Below are 15,894 nucleotides of genomic sequence, written 5' to 3' on the forward strand. Positions count from 1 at the left end.
ACCCTGCCCACACCCTGCCTGCTGCGCCCTGCCTGCACCCTGCCCGCTGCACCCTGCCCACACCCTGCCTGCGCCCTGCCCACACCCTGACCACACCCTGCCTGCACCCTGCCCGCACCCTGCCTGCACCCTGACTGCTGCGCCCTGCCTGCACCCTACCCGCTGCACCCTGCCCGCACCCTTCCTGCCCCCTGCCTGCTGCACCCTGCCCACATCCTGCCTGAACCCTACCTGCTGCCCCCTGCCCGCTGCACCCTGCCCACATCCTGCCTGAACCCTACCTGCTGCACCCTGCCCTCTGCACCCTGCCCACACCCTGCCCGTTGCACCCTGCCTGGTCAGGTCCTGCTGGCTCCGGCGCAGCACCCTCGGCGCTGGGGTCGCTGACTGGCTGTGGGACGGGGCTGGGGGAACAGCCTCGGGGGAGGCCACAGAAGCTGGCCAAGCAGCAAGTCCCAGGCCCGAAGCCAGGACCCCTGGGGTCTGCTCCTGACCCAGCCCCCCACCTGCCTCTGTGACGCCCGTCCCCTCAGTGTGCCACCCTGGGGGGCTCAGCCTGTCGGCTCACGTCCCTGCCGCTTCCCCTCAGCCCCTCTCGAGAGTCTCCCCAGCCCGGCCTCCCTCCCGCAAGGCTGAAACAGGAGCTTTCCCTTCCCACCCCCCCACCCCCCCCCAAGGCAGCCCCGGGGCAGGGGGAGGGGACCCTCTGTGGAAGGAGGCCTCCACCACCCAGCTGGGCAGGATCCCCTCCCCCACCTTCCCCGGGCTCGGGCAGGTCGGGGCGGGAAGAGGAGACTGTCTGGCACCAGGTGCGCGATGAATCCGTCTCCATCTGCTGCCAGCCTCCGCGGCAGCCCCCGCGCCCCACCCTGGCTGGGCGGCAGGAGGGGACAGAGGCCCCGAGGCCCCGTGAGCTGGCAAGACACAAGGCTGGGCGGCGTCCTGGCCCCAGCTAGCAGGTGGGGGAGGGTGGCCCAGGACCGGTGCCCGCCTGGCAACCCGCTGGAAGGGCCGGTTTTGCTCCCAATAGGGTAGTGACGCACACCGCGCGCGAGCGGTGCACGGGGAGGGCCGCTGCCAGCAGAGCCCAGTTTGGGGTGGGATACAGCGGGCGGGGCGTTGCGGGGGGAGGTGGGAGTCAGGTTCTACCCTCTCTCCGGGAGGGGAGCACGGCCTAGTAGGTCGGGAGACTGGCCCTGGGAGGGGCTGGCTGTTCCCGGGTTAGACCCGGGCGCGGGCGGCAGGACGCCTGGGTTCTCTTCCCTGCTCCATGGCAGATCGGCCGTGTGCCCGGGGGCGCGTCTCTGTGCCTCAGTTTCCCCCTCCTCCCCGGTTGAAATCCAGCTCTCTCTCCCAGGAGCCGGGAGGGTGAGTTCGCCGCCGAAGAGCCTTGGCTGTCGTGCGCAGAACGGCTGCAGGGACCCTCGGGCGCTGCCTGGGCACCTACCCAGCCGCGGGGGGGGGGCAGGAGGAGGCTCGCAGCACCGCTGACTCCCCGCGGGCGGCCACCCGGTCCTGCGAGCACAGCGCCCGCCGGAGAGCTGCCGGGACGCGCCGGGCCTGGCTGAAGGAGGAAGCTCAGGGCTGTTGCCAGGGGAAAGCCGCAGGGCCAGGATCAGAGCCCCGGCATTGGACCCGCCCCACTGACACGCTCGCGGGAACAGGCCGGCCCCTGGCCGTTTCCTCGCAGCTGCGTGTGGCCGGGGACGGGCCAGGGCCTGTTCCCACGTGCCCGGAAGCCAGTGGCAAGCGGCTGTCGCCCGGGGGCAGTGGGGCCTAGTGACACCGCCCTAAGCCCGCCGGGCCGCGGCTGCCCACCTGACGCTCAGCACGTGGCACACGCGGCCCGTGCCTCCGTCCGCGTGGGATCTGGGCCCCGGCTGACCTGGATGTGTCAGCCCGTTTTCCCTGCTCCCCAGTGACGGTGCACGTGGCCGGAGCCGCCGCCGAGAGGGACTCGTGGGGTTGGTGGCGCAGCCGGGCCCCGGGGCTGAGGTGAGCTGAGTCTGGGAGGTCTCGGGCCCCTGTTGGGGGAGGATGGGCCCTGGTGCGGGGGCTCTGAGGCGGGCGAGGCCGGAGGGCGAGCTGAGGAGACCCCCTGGCATGGGCACATAAACCGATCCGGGGAAAGTCTTTCCTCCCGGGGGGTACCCTGCGGGACTCACCGCCGCAGGGTGACTCCGAGGTCAAGCACAGCGCAAGCGTGGAGGAGGAGCATCCCTTTCTGGGGCTGTGCCTGCCCAGGGCTGGGAGGCGGAGCGGGAAAATGGGTCACCGTCCCTGGCAAAAGCTGGTTTCTCCCCCCACCTGGGGGTTTGGGAAGGGACGTGAAACCTCACACTGGGCTCCAGCTGGGGGGCCGATCTCCAAGCGCTGCCCCGGACCCGCCTTCGGTCAGTGTCCTCCTTAGCGCTAAGCGATGGGGGCAGGTTAGCACAGACTGCCCCACAGACAGCGGGGGGAGGGGGTCTGTAGGGACTGGGCGGGGTTGTTTGGAGGTGTGCGACTGAGGCTGGGGTGAGCAGGGTGGAGGGGGCGGGATCCACCCCCCCTCCCAGTGCTACTATTAAAAACGAAACCGACCTCGAATCTGGCCTGGAAATGCCAAAGGGGCGGGAACAAGGGGGGGCGTGCCAGACCCCACAGCTTTTAGAAAGGGGGAAGGAGGTGACCTGATCCCCCCCCCCACGCACATGCCCAGACACACAACTCCCCCACAGGCACACAGGTAGCCGTGCACTCACAATCACACACACACAAGCGTTTGCAACCCCTCGCCCTGCATGTATCCCCCCCCCCCACTTAAACAGGGGCGGGAAGCCCTCTGCAGACGGGGGTGCACACGGGTCTGACTGCCCCCCCTCCTGGAGAACCCCCAAGCGCTCCCCCCGGCTGTCTCCAAACGCGGCCACGGCTCACACAGCGGCCTTCCTACCCGAGACAACGGGGCACCCTGGTGTCGCACGGGCACTGAGACCTCTGCACACCCGCACGCAGACCCGCCCCCTCCCCGGGCACCCGCGCCCGGACCCACTCGTGCCTGCCGCCTCTCTGGGGCCGAAGCGGGTCTCCCCACACAGCGGCCATCACCGCGCCGAGCCGGCCGCCCACTTGGTATTCGGGGCCCTCGCTGCGGGGCCCGGTCTGGAGGGAAGGCCCGGCCGACTCCGAACACCCCCCCACACTCCCTTCATCCCAGCCCTCTCCCACCCCTCATCCCTGCCCGCAGCCCTCCCCCACCCCTCATCCCCAGCCTTCTCCCTGCCCCCAGCCCCTCATCCCCGCCCCCAGCCCTCCCCCACCCCTCATCCCCAGCCCTCCCCCACCCCTCATCCCTGCCCCCAGCCCTCCCTCACCCCTCATCCCTGCCTCCAGCCCTCCCCCACCTCTCATCCCCAGCCCATCTCACACACCAACTCCTCAACCCACTTTTCATACCCCCAGCCAGACACCCTCCCCAACCTGCTCCTCATCCTCCCCCCAGCACAGCAACCCGTCCTGCACCCACACACCCCGCCAACCCCAGACCCTACCTCAAAGCCCCGAGACCCCCTCAGCACACCCTGGGATGTGTCAGTGGGGCTAACACAGCCTGAAGCTTTTGGTGTGTGCGTGAGAGAGGGTGTAAACCAGGGAGCCTGACTGACAGTGTGTGTGCGCGCATGTGTGCGTGTGTGTGTGCGCATGTGTGTGACTGTGAGCACATGAGTGTGTGTACACGTGTGAATCTGCATGTGTGTGCGTGTGCAAACGCATGAGTAGGTGTGCGTGTGTGTGCGTGTGTGCATGTGAGTATGTGCGCATGTGTAGGTGTGTGTGCGCATGTGTAGGTGTGTGTGTGTGTGTGTGTGTCCCTGGCCCAGTCTGTCTGTCTCAGTGATCTGGGCTGTCCCTCAATGTGTCCATCTGTCCCCAATTGTCTGTCTATTCCGCAGTGTATGAATGTGTCAGTCTGTCCCCAGGTGTCTGTTCTATAGTGTGTGTGTGTGTGTGTGTGTGTGTGTGTGTGTGTGTGTCTGTCCCGCAGTGTGGCTGTCGGTGTGTCTGTCCCGCAGTGTGTGTGTCTGTCCCGCAGTGTATGAATGTGTCAGTCTGTCCCCAGGTGTCTGTTCTACAGTGTGTGTGTGTGTGTGTGTGTGTGTGTGTGTGTGTGTGTCCCGCAGTGTGGCTGTCGGTGTGTCTGTCCCGCAGTGTGTGTGTCTGTCCCGCTGTCGGTGTGTCTGTCCCGCAGTGTGTGTGTCTGTCCCGCAGTGTGTGTGTCTGTCCCGCTGTCGGTGTGTCTGTCCCGCAGTGTGTGTGTCTGTCCCGCAGTGTGTGTGTCTGTCCCGCTGTCGGTGTGTCTGTCCCGCAGTGTGTGTGTCTGTCCCGCAGTGTGTGTGTCTGTCCCGCAGTGTGGCTGTCGGTGTGTCTGTCCCGCAGTGTGTGTGTCTGCGGTCGAGGCGGGCAGGACCGGCCCCCGCCCCAGCCCGGCGCTGCGCTGCGCTCACCTGGCCCGGCGGGTAACCCGGCCCCCGCTCCCGGCTGCTCCCCGCGCTGCTGCCATTGGGCGGGCGGCGGCGGCGCAGCCAATGGGCGCCGGGCAGGCGAGTCGCCCCGGGGGTCCCTGCCCAGGAGCCGCGGCTGCTCCGGGCTCGGCGGCTCGGCGCGGGGACCCCTCGCTGCTGCGCCCCACCGCGCCGGGCAGCCCCCCCGGACCTGCCTGGACCCCGGACCGCTGGGGCCGCCTGACCCCCCGGATCGCTGGGGCCGCCTGACCCCCCGGATCGCTGACCCCCCCCCCGGATCGCTGGGGCCGCCTGACCCCCCGGATCGCTGACCCCCCCCCCGGATCGCTGGGGCCGCCTGACCCCCCGGATCGCTGACCCCCCCCCCGGATCGCTGGGGCCGCCTGACCCCCCGGATCGCTGACCCCCCCCCGGATCGCTGGGGCCGCCTGACCCCCCGGATCGCTGACCCCCCCCCCCCCGGATCGCTGGGGCCGCCTGACCCCCCGGATCGGATCGGATCGCTGGGGCCGCCTGACCCCCCGGATCGCTGACCCCCCCCCCGGATCGCTGACCCCCCCCCGGATCGCTGGGGCCGCCTGACCCCCCGGATCGCTGACCGCCCCCCCCGGATCGCTGACCGCCCCCCCCCCGGATCGCTGGGGCCGCCTGACCCCCCGGATCGCTGACCCCCCCACGATCGCTGGGGCTGCGCCCGGAGCCGCGGGATGATTCTGGGTGAGTGGATGCTCCGGGGCTCGGCCCGGCCCGGCTCGGGGGCTGGACTCGCTGCGCCTCCGGACCCTGGTGACCCGGAGCCGGGGAGCGGGGGGGGGGGGCTGAAACTTGGCCGGGCTGCAGGCGGGGGCAGCTTCCACCGCGGACGGGGCGGGCGGGGGAGAAGTTGCGCGCAATGTCCCGGCCCCCTCCCCCTGCCCCACACTCTGACCTAGATCCTGGCTCCCCCCGCCCGGCAACCTCCCCCCGGCGCTGCTCCAGCTGGGCTCCAGGCCCCCTGGCTGCCCGCTCCGGGGGAGGGACTGGGGGGGCCGGGCCTGCAGCTCCGGGAGGGGGGCACCGAGTTGGAGTCCGCAGCCTGGAACACAAAAGAGCCCGAAGTGTGGAGCCGTCCCGCCCCTTTGCCCCCCCCCCGCCCCCCCCCCCCGCCCCTCCCCCCCCCCCCGCCCCTGCCCCTTTGCCCCCCCGTACCCCTCTGCCCCCCCCCCGCCCGCCCCCCCTCTGCCCCCCCGGCCCGCCCCTCTGCCCCCTTGTACCCCTCAGCCCCCTCCCCCCCTGCCCCCCCGTCCCACCCCTCTGCCCCCGTCCCGCCCCCCCCGGCCCCCTCCTCCCCCTCTCTGCCCCCGCCCCCTCCCCCTACCCCTCTGCCCCCCTCATACCTTTCTGCCCCCGCCCCTCGTACCTCTCTGCCCCCCCCGTCCCCCCCGTTCCCCCCTCTGCTCCTCCATCCCCTCCTTATGCCCCACCCAGCAGCCTGTGCCCTGTTCCCCTGCACCTGGGCATGTCCCACCCTGTCCTGTCTCATCCCGCCCCCCTGCCGCCCATAAACTCCCTGAGCACCAGAGTCAGACGTGCAGGTGACAAACCAGCATCACGCACCCAAGCCCTGCCGGTGCCCCTCACTCCCGCCCCACAGCCCCTGCCCCCCCAGCCCTGCCGGTGCCCCTCACTCCTGCCCCACAGCCCCTGCCCCCCCAGCCCTGCCGGTACCCCTCACCCCCGCCCCACAGCCCCTGCCCCCCCAGCCCTGCCGGTACCCCTCACCCCCGCCCCACAGCCCCTGCCCCCCCCAGCCCTGCCGGTACCCCTCACCCCCGCCCCACAGCCCCGGTCCCCCCGCCCTGCCGGTGCCCCTCACTCCCGCCCCACAGCCCCTGCCCCCCCCAGCCCTGCCGGTACCCCTCACCCCCACCCCACAGCCCCCCCCCCCACCCCCGGTCCCCCCGCCCCCGCCCCCCCCGCCCTGCCGGTATCCCTCACCCCCGCCCCACAGCCCCTGCCCCCCCAGCCCTGCCGGTGCCCCTCACCCCCGCCCCACAGCCCCTGCCCCCCCCAGCCCTGCCGGTGCCCCTCACCCCCGCCCCACAGCACCCGGTCTCCCCGCCCTGCCGGTGCCCCTCACTCCCGCCCCACAGCCCCTGCCCCCCCCGCCCTGCCGGTGCCCCTCACCCCTGCTGGTACCCCTCACCCCCACCCCACAGCCCCTGCCCCCACAGCCCTGCCGGTGCCCCTCACCCCTGCTGGTACCCCTCACCCCCGCCCCACAGCCCCTGCCCCCCCCAGCCCTGTCGGTGCCCCTCACCCCTGCTGGTACCCCTCACCCCTGCCCCACAGCCCCTGCCCCCACAGCCCTGCCGGTGCCCCTCACCCCTGCTGGTACCCCTCACCCCCAGCCCTGGGCTAACCCCGCAGTAGCTCTGTGCCCGGGGCTGCCTGTGTGTCTGGGCCCATCTCTCACTCGCAGGCCTCCTGCTCCTCCAGGCCTTGGGCCCTGCCTCTGACCCTCCTGTGTGTGACCTGGGGTCAGGCCAGAGCCCCAGAGATTTCCCAGCGAGGTGCCAAGAGACATCCCCAAGGTCCCACTAGGTGGCAGTGCCGGGGGCGAGTGGCAGGGTAGCACAAGGGGTCTGTCTGGCACGGCTTTGGGCTACAGTGGGGGGATTCCTCCCCCCTCCCTGCCAACGCGCCCGCTGATCTTTTCTTTCCCTGTGTGGATTTCTTCCATCCAAGTGTGGAATAAATGTTTGACGTGCACCGAGGCCAGTGCCAACGGGCACCACCCGCCAGGGCGCTCTGCCAATCCCTGGGCGCCACTGCAGTTAGGGGGGTCAGTTCCCACTTCCAGGGCAACCGGCTCTTGGTACAGTCGAACCAGGATCCCGGGGGACCCCCCCCCGAGTGGACTCCCACTCGCCCAGCCCCTCCCGGTGCCCTCTGCCGCTCTGGGGCAGGCCTTGCTCAGAGGGCAGACCCAGGGACCCCCAAGTCCTGCCCCGTTCCGGCGGGAGGAGGGGCAGGGTGTGGGCATGGGGGGCACCGTGCTGTGGGGAGGGGCAGGGGTACAACAGGGGGGCTGGTGGCAGAATCAGCTTTCCGATGGGAACTCGAGCTCCATCGCCCAGGCTGCTCCTGCGGAGCCTGCCAAGCCCGGCCTGCCCTGGCCTGTCCCAGGAGCCTGCCAGCCTGCCCTGCCCTGCCAGCCCTGCCCTGCCCTGCCAGCCCTGCCCTGCCCTGCCAGCCTGCCCTGCCCTGCCAGCCCTGCCCTGCCCTGCCAGCCCTGCCCTGCCCTGCCCTGCCCTGCCCTGCCCTCACCTGCCAGCCCTGCCCTGCCCTGCCCTGCCCTGCCAGCCCTGCCCTGCCCTGCCAGCCCTGCCCTGCCCTGCCAGCCCCTGCCCTGCCCTCACCTGCCAGCCCTGCCCTGCCCTGCCAGCCCCTGCCCTGCCCTCACCTGCCAGCCCTGCCCTGCCCTGCCCTGCCCTGCCAGCCCTGCCCTGCCCTGCCCTGCCCTGCCAGCCCTGCCCTGCCCTGCCCTGCCCTGCCAGCCCTGCCCTGCCCTGCCAGCCCCTGCCCTGCCCTCACCTGCCAGCCCTGCCCTGCCCTGCCCTGCCCTGCCAGCCTGCCCTGCCCTCACCTGCCAGCCCTGCCCTGCCCTGCCCTGCCCTGCCAGCCCTGCCCTGCCCTGCCCTGCCCTGCCAGCCCTGCCCTGCCAGCCCTGCCCTGCCCTGCCCTGCCCTGCCCTGCCAGCCCTGCCCTGCCCTGCCCTGCCCTGCCCTGCCCTGCCAGCCCTGCCCTGCCCTGCCCTGCCCTGCCAGCCCTGCCCTGCCCTGCCAGCCCTGCCCTGCCCTGCCAGCCTGCCCTGCCCTGCCAGCCCTGCCCTGCCCTGCCAGCCCTGCCCTGCCCTGCCCTGCCCTGCCCTGCCAGCCCTGCCCTGCCAGCCCTGCCCTGCCCTGCCCTGCCCTGCCCTGCCAGCCCTGCCCTGCCCTGCCCTGCCAGCCCTGCCCTGCCAGCCCTGCCCTGCCCTCACCTGCAGGCCTTTCAGCCCCTGCCCTGCCCTGCCCGTCTGCCGCTGGGCCCGGGGGTCTCCTCTTCCTGTCCTCACCTGCTGTGTCTGCCACGCTGCCGTTTGCCCCCCTCTGTGTGTGTGTCTGTGTCTCTGTGTGTGTCTGTGTGTGTTTGCATCTGTGTGTGCGTGTGCGCGTGTCTGTGTGTGCGTGTGTCTGTGTGTGCGTCTGTGTGTGCGTGTGTCTGTGTGTGCGTCTGTGTGTGCGTGTGTCTGTGTCTCTGTGTGTGTGTGTGTGTGCATCTGTGTGTGCATGTCTGTGTCTCTGTGTGTGTGACTCTCTCTGTGTCCGTCTGTGTGTGTCTGTGTGTGGGTCTGTGTCTGTGTCTCTGTGTGTCTGTCTCTGTCTGTGTGTGTCTCTTGTGTCCATCTGTGTGTCGTGTCTGTGTCTGTGTCCGTCGGTGTGTGTGTCTGTGTGTCCATCTGTGTGTGTGTCTGTGTCTGTGTGTGTGTGTGCGTCTGTGTCTGTGTCTCTGTGTGTGTCTGTGTGTGTCTCTTGTGTCCATCTGTATGTGTGTGTGTGGCTGCCGACCTATGAACAATTTGTATACTGGAGGAGCTGACAGTGCCTGTCCCAAACTGGAAACTGCTTCAAGCCGGGGAGACTGCCACACCCCCACCCGCCCCCCCCTCAGTTCCCATACCTATGGCTGTGGCCGTGCGTCCCCCCCACAGCCCCCCCCCCCGGCACTGGGATAGGGCTCAGCTCCCAGAGTCCAGCAGGGGGCGCTGTGGGGCAGGACGCCCCCCCCCCCCCACTTCAGTGCTCTGGGGGGGAACCCATGCGCCTGTTAGCGAGTGGCTTGGCAGAGATGTGGGGCAGGCCTGGAACTGACACACCGGGGGGGCTGTGGGTCGGGGCTGGAGGGCTGTGCCTGGGCACCTGCCTGCTCCCCTTTCCCATCGGTGGGGGCGTTCCAGGGCCACGAGGGGGCTTGTCCCCCTGGGCACCACGAACTCTCCCTACTCGGCAGTGCTGCCCTCCTGGGAGCTGAGCTGAGCTGAGCTCGGCTGCGCTGGGCGCTTGGGCGGGCAGGGGGAACGGAGGCCTGAGGGTGCCCCCCTGCATTGCTGGGTGCGTCGCCCTGGCATGGAGCGCTGGGGAGCCGGGAAGCAGCACCCCGGGCGGGAGGAGCCAAGGGACGGGCAGCTTGGCTGGCATCCCCTCCCCCTCCACCCCCACCCCCCGCGCGGGCGGCCGGCGGCTTTGTGGGCCTTTCTCTAAGCCGGGGCTGGCGGCTTACGGGGTTATTTTTATCGTGGTGCAGCGCTGCGGGCGGGTTCCCTTTTCCGTTGCTTCCCGGGTCCGCGAGCAGCCAGGGGAGAGCTCGCGTGCTGCCGCCGGGCTGCAGCCTGCAGCCTCAGTTTGCCTGGATGTGGCCGGCTCTGAGGCCGGGCCCTGGGCAGAGCAGGCCGGGGAGGGTGCCCCAGAGCCAGCCCTGCGTCCCCAGGGTGTAACCGGGGCTGGGCCTGGGGGGAGCCGTTGGCCGGCCACACGCCCCTTCACCCGGGGGGGAGGGGTTGGCTACAACTGATGTACCGGGGGACAGTGCCAAGGAGAGGGTTGGGGGGCTGAGGCGGAGGGGGGGGCTTCCAAAGCGAGCGGCTGCCCTAGCCCATCCCCCTCCCCGCTGCGTGCCCAGCCCCCACCGGTGCCGCGCCGGCAGCGCAGAAACGGGGCCAGTTTGTCAGGCGCGATCAGCCTCTTTTCCGCCCGGCTGCTCCCAGGCTGCACCAAGGCGGGCCGGCCGGGTGGGCGAGGGGCCCCGGGCGCCCCAGGGTGGGGGGGGGGGACAGTGACGCTCCCCCTGCTGTGTGGAAGGGCCAGGGGGGTCACAGAGTCAGGGCCAAGCCTGATGGGGTGGGGGGAGCCAAGGCTGGCTACTGTGCAGGGTCCCCCCAAAACGCCCTGCACGACGGCAGCCCTGGGCCCTGCCCCACGTCTCTGCATTCAGACTGGGCACCCCCAGGCCTGGCGCAAGCCCCAAGCTACGGCTGGGAGGGGGCTTCGCTTGGGGGCAGCCGGGGGGCGCGTCCTTAGCCTGACCCCAGCGGGAACGTTTCCTGGCTCCAGATCGCCGTGGGGCGGCCGGTGGGGCGCTGCTCCCATGTCCCATCATGCCCCTGGCCTCGGGCTGGCATCTATGGGGCAGCAGGGCCCCCTCCACCGTGCGCCCCACTGTGCAGGGGCAGGCTGCGGGGTGCCCCCCAGGCCAGGGACAGAGCTGTCACTTGGTTAGCGGGTTAACCGGGTAATGCCCCATCGTGTAACCAGTCTCCCGGCAGGGGCCGGCGCGGGGGGGCCGGACCCAGGGATTTCTTCTGGGCCTCTCCAGTGACTCCGCCCCCCCGCTCCACCCCTCCCTCTTCATTTGCATGCTGCCCCGTTGCATCTTGGGACTTTCAGGGGTTCAGACAGCCCCTCCCCCATCCTGGGGGTTGTGGGGAGGACCGCAGGTGCTGGCCCCTCGCTCGGTGCCTTTCGCCAGTCGGGGGGGCTGGGTGGCACTGCCAGCCTGCCACGGGGCAGGGGAGCGATGGTCTCGGGGTGGGAGCACAGCTGGGACACAGTCTGGCAGTGGGGTCTAGTGGTTAGAGCGGGGGGCTGGGGGCCAGGGCACGGGGGTTCTTTCTAAGCGCCGGGTGACAGGAATTTCCCCAGCGGGGCGGAGGCGGGGTGACCGGGACGGTTTTGCTCTGGGATGTGCTGGGGTGCAGCAGGAGTCCCCGGGGCCCATGCCAGTCTGGGTGGCCCCTGCGCCAGGGTCCCAGCTGAGGGGGGCTCCAGCTGCTGCCCCCCCCCCCAGGCTCTGTGCTGGGTTGTGAGGCCTCAGGGAGCAGAGAGGCCTGGGCCGGGCGGGGGGTCTCCCTTAGTCTGGGCAGCACCGGGTGGGCTGGGGGGCCCTGCCTGCCCCAAAGCAGAGGTGGGGGCCGTGGGAGCAAAGATGCGGAGGCGCACGGCTCCCCAGGACACAGGGACCCAGCTGGGGAGGGGGGAACGGGCCTTTCTCCCTGCTGCGCAGCCCCACAGCAGAGCCCGCGCCAGCCCCTCCACCCCGGCCAGGGGGCAGGGAGCGGGAGGAAAGACCCCCCCCCCGAAGGTGCAGTGGGGGATGCAAGCCCCCCTGTATTTGGGGAAGGAGACCTGGGGGGCCCGGTCCTCCTGCAGCCCGTGGGAATCTGGCCTGTCCGTCCCATGGACCTGGGAGCGGAGCGTGACCCTGCTGGCTGGGGTCCCGGAGGCAGAGGGCTGCGAGCGCTGGGCCGGGGTCCAGGCGCCTGGGTTCTGTTCCTGACTCGCTGTTACCGGGGTAACCTCCCACACCCTCTGTGCCTCAGTTTCTCCTGCCGTGGCTCCCGGGGGAGGGGCGTCTGGAGAGCAGGGGGCAGCACCTGGCGCTGTGGGGTCACAGGGCTCATATTGCTCAGCCTGGCCCCTTGGCCCCCTGTGTGCTGAACGGCCTGCTCCCCTTTGCTGGAGAGGCAGGGGGCTGCAGGGCAGGCCGGGGGTGAGGGGCACTGGCACGGCAGGGGGCTGCGGGTCGGGGGTGGGGGGAGCAGGGGCTGCAGGTCAGGGGGGAAGGGCAAGGGCAGGGCGGGCCGGGGGGCAGGGCAGGGGGCTGCAGGTTGGGGGTGAGGGGGGGTGGGGCAGGGCAGGGGGCTGTAGATTGGGGGTGAGGGGGTGGGGCAGGGCAGGGGCTACGGGCTGGGGGCGGGGCAGGGGGCTGCAGGTTGGGAGCGGGGCAGGGGCTACGGGCTGGGGGGGAGGGGCGGGGCAGGGGCACGGGCTGGGGGCGGGGCAGGGGGCTGCAGGTTGGGGGCGGGGCAGGGGCTACGGGCTGGGGGGGGAGGGGCGGGGCAGGGCTGTTTGCTGTAGCCAGGAACTGGACTCTAACGTGTGGCCACAAGACCCAGTCGAAGGTTCTGGGCCCGTGGGCGCTGGGGGCTCTCTGGGCTCTGTCCCCAGTGCATGGAGCCTGGGGGGGAACGGGGACCCCATACTCTGGCCAGGCAGCCTCTCCAGCTGGGGCCTGCGTGGAGCTGGGGGGGGCCGTTCCCACAAACCAGAGCATTAGACACCCCACAGCTGGAGTCCCTCAGGACTGTGACTGGCGGCTCAGGGGGCGCAGGGTGGGCTGCAGAGACTGCCAGGGCCAAGCTGGGCGCTGCAGGGAGCAGGGTGGGGACCAGCAGGGGGCGCTCTCCCCTGGCAGCCAGTCGGGCACTAGGGGGCGCTGTGCTGCAGGGGGCGCCCTGCCTGGAAGTGGGGCACTAAGAGCCTGGCAAGAGGGCCGTGCTGCCATGGTTCTCCTGCCCAGGGCTGCCCCCCCGCCCCCCCCTGCTCCCCCCGCTCCGCCCCCTAAGCCCCCCACTGTAGCCACTAGACTCCACTGCCCTCCCCACGCCAGGGGGAGAACCCAGGCGTCCTGGCTCCCCCCACTCCACCCCCTAACCCCCTCACTGTAGCCACTAGACTCCACTGCCCTCCCCACACCAGGGGGAGAACCCAGACGTCCTGGCTCCCCCCCCCCCGGCTCGGGTGGGTGCCTGTGCCGTGCAGGCTCGGGCAGCGATGGGGTTGGCGCCCCCCTCCCGCGTGGCCATGCCCGCCGGGCCGTGGTAGCCGGGCTGTCATCTCCCATCACGCCTGCCCTGCGCCGGGCTCCCCGCCCCCCCGCCGCGCGCCTGCCCCACTTTTCAGCACCGGTAATTGGCTGCTGCTCCCAGAGCCCGTGAGCGCTGGGTGGGAGGGGCGGCTCCGGGGGCGGGGGGGCGCCGGGTTCTGTTCCCAGCCCTGCCCAGACCCAGCGCCGGGGGCGGCAGCAGGATCCGGCCGGCGCAGGTAAGCGCGCGGTGCCCGGCCCGGCCGCGGGCAGATTAGCCGGACAATGGGCGTCCGGAGGCGTCTGTCATGCCTGTCAGGGTCACTCAGCTCAGCCGCCGGACCCAGGGCGGCCCCCCAGCCTGCCCCCCGCCTCCGCCGCTTTGTTCTGAGCCACCGTGCCGGGGGAGGGGAAGGCAGGGCGGAGGGGGGGGCAGAGGTCGGGAGCAGGGCTGGCGCTGGCAGGAGGGGGCAGGCGCGGTGGGGGGGATGCTCCCCCCGTCAGCTGCAGCGTGGCCCCTCCCTCGTGTCTGGGGGGCTGCTGAGTGTGTCGGGGCGGTGGGGGGAGGGGAGCCTGGGCTGCAGGGCGCCCCCTGGGGTGACACGCTGGCACTGAGTGTGGGGGGGTCCTGTCGCCCCCTAGTGGCAGGCCGCGGGAGCAGGGAGGGGGACGGCTGGGCAGGGGGCAGCCGGTCCCAGGGTCGCCCCGATAGCAGGGCTTTGGGGCGCAGGCGTCCGGGCAGGGCACTGAGCCACCCTGGGAGAACCGGGAACAGCTGCTTCCCGCCAGCCTGGCCTGGTCCGAGACCCAAGGGGAGTGAGCCGGGGTGGGAGGCCCAGCCCGGAGACTGCTGGAGAGGGTGGGCCGCTTGTGGCTTTGCCTTGGGGCACCAGCAGGGCTGAGCTGGCAGAGGCTGTGGGTCGGGAGTGAGGGGCAGGGCTGGGGGGGCAGGGGCTGCAGACTCATCTCTGAGGTAGGTGGGGGAGCGATGCAGGCATGGCTGCAGGGGGCGGGGAAGGGGTGTGGGGGGGCTGCGGGGGCAGGGGCTCAGAGGGGCTGTGGGGAGTGGGGCAGCGGCTCAGAGGGGGGCAGGGGCTCAGAGGGGGCAGCGGCTCAGAGGGGGGCAGCGGCTCAGAGGGGGGCAGGGGCTCAGAGGGGGCAGCGGCTCAGAGGGGGGCAGCGGCTCAGAGGGGGGCAGGGGCTCAGAGGGGGCAGCGGCTCAGAGGGGGGCAGGGGCTCAGAGGGGTCCCCGGTTCAGGGAGAGGCGGCACCGCACATGTCTCCTGACGTGGGGGGGCCGCTCCCCAGAGCTCTGCCCCCAGTGAATGACGGTCAGGACACCCCTGGCCCCCTTCGCTGGCCTGGCCTGGCCGCCCCACGCTGCCCGCTGCCCAGGACACCGGCCCGGCCCAGCGGTGCCAGCAGGAGCCCGACCCCAGCGCTGCAGCCCTGGCCGGGGGGCTGGCTGTCCCGGGGGGGGCCACAGGCCGGTCAGGCTGTGCTGGGGGACGTAGGCCGGGGCCAGGCCTGTGGGGCTGGGGAAGCCTGAGGCGGTGGGTGCAGAGGCCTTGCTGCAGGTGCCGTGCTCCCCCCCAGAGGTGGCTGCAGGGCAGGGCCGGTCCCCATGTGCAGCAGGCGTCAGGGGGGCGCCAGGCCCATCGCTGCCAGCACCTGTCCTCCCTGCACATCGGGGGGGTATCTGCAAGCAGAGCTCCCCCCCCCCGGCTCCTGTCGAACAAGAGTGGGACTCAGTTCCCCTTTGTGGGCAGCAGGAGCCGAGCCGCGAGCAGGCGCTGGAGGGAAGCGGCAGCGCCTGGGCCTGAAAAGCGGATCCAGCCCTGCAGAGCCGGGCCCCAGGCCTGGGCGGGGCCGCTCGGCTCCGGGGGTCGCTGCTGTGAGTGCTCGGGCGCCAGGGGGGGAGGGGGCCACGCGCTTCTCAGCGGGGGGGCTCGAACCTGGGGCTGGAGCAGCCAGAGGAGCTCCCTTCGCGGCAGCCACAGCGTGAGTAGGTTGTTATCTGCGCTCAGCCGGCTCCCAGGCTGAGATCAGCTGGGGGGGCGGCAGGGATCGTGTGGGGGGGGACTGGACCGAGGGAGTCGCTGAGGGTCTTGTGGGCCGGCCAAGCTCCCCGGGCCCACGGTCTGCGCTGAGACTGAAGAGCCCTGTGGGGAGGGGGCAGAGTCCCCCATCTGCAGGGGGGGGGGGACTGGGGAGAACGCTCCTGCCTCCCATCTAGACGCCGGCTCCAATTGTCAGTAGCCCTGGCGGGGGGCCGGGAGCTGGTGGGCGCTCGCCGCCTCCCCTTTGCCTGCAGACGGGCGGGTCAGACCCCCGGTCGGTAGCCGCGGTGGGAACCTGAGCAATTGGGGGGGGGTTCCCTTGTGCTCTGCTGGGACAGGACTCACATGCTTATGGTGCCAAGTGTGGGGGAGGGAGACTCCTGGGTTCTCTGCTGCGGGGGGTGCCGCCCCCCCCACATTCAGGGGGGTTCGAATGCTCCTCCCCACCCACCCCTGTGCCTTGCAGGGAGTCGTGGGGCTGTGCTGTGGGACTTGGGAGGGGTGGGCCTCTGGGGGTTCCCCGAGCAGCGCCAGGCTGGCCCCATAGCGGGGCCCTGTCCCTCCAGCCCCTCCAGTGCCGAGAGTCCGGCCGGGGCGGCTGCCCCTGGCCAGGGAATTCCAGCAGGCATAGGGCCCCCCCGGGTCCTGCCCTTCCGTGCTGGGCAGCC

General features: G+C 71.6%; 1 protein-coding gene across 3 annotated transcripts in view; it reads left to right on the plus strand.

The window, feature by feature from the left end:
• The first annotated feature begins 5,087 nt into the window (after positions 1 to 5,087).
• Positions 5,088 to 15,894, plus strand: part of ZNF385A (zinc finger protein 385A) — a 31,159-nt gene continuing 20,352 nt past the window's right edge. For 2 of the 3 annotated variants that reach the window (XM_075901660.2, XM_075901661.2), the window contains exon 1: positions 5,088 to 5,222. In XM_075901660.2, coding sequence (XP_075757775.2) covers positions 5,213 to 5,222 — 10 coding nt within the window. In that variant the 5' untranslated portion in view covers positions 5,088 to 5,212. Of the gene's footprint in view, positions 5,223 to 15,030; positions 15,168 to 15,894 lie in introns of those variants that run through there. The other variant, XM_075901662.2, reaches the window with a different exon arrangement.

Source organism: Pelodiscus sinensis, chromosome 31 (assembly GCF_052426305.1).
Source record: "Pelodiscus sinensis isolate ZL-2025 chromosome 31, ASM5242630v1, whole genome shotgun sequence".
In the NCBI taxonomy this organism is placed as follows: domain Eukaryota; kingdom Metazoa; phylum Chordata; order Testudines; family Trionychidae; genus Pelodiscus; species Pelodiscus sinensis.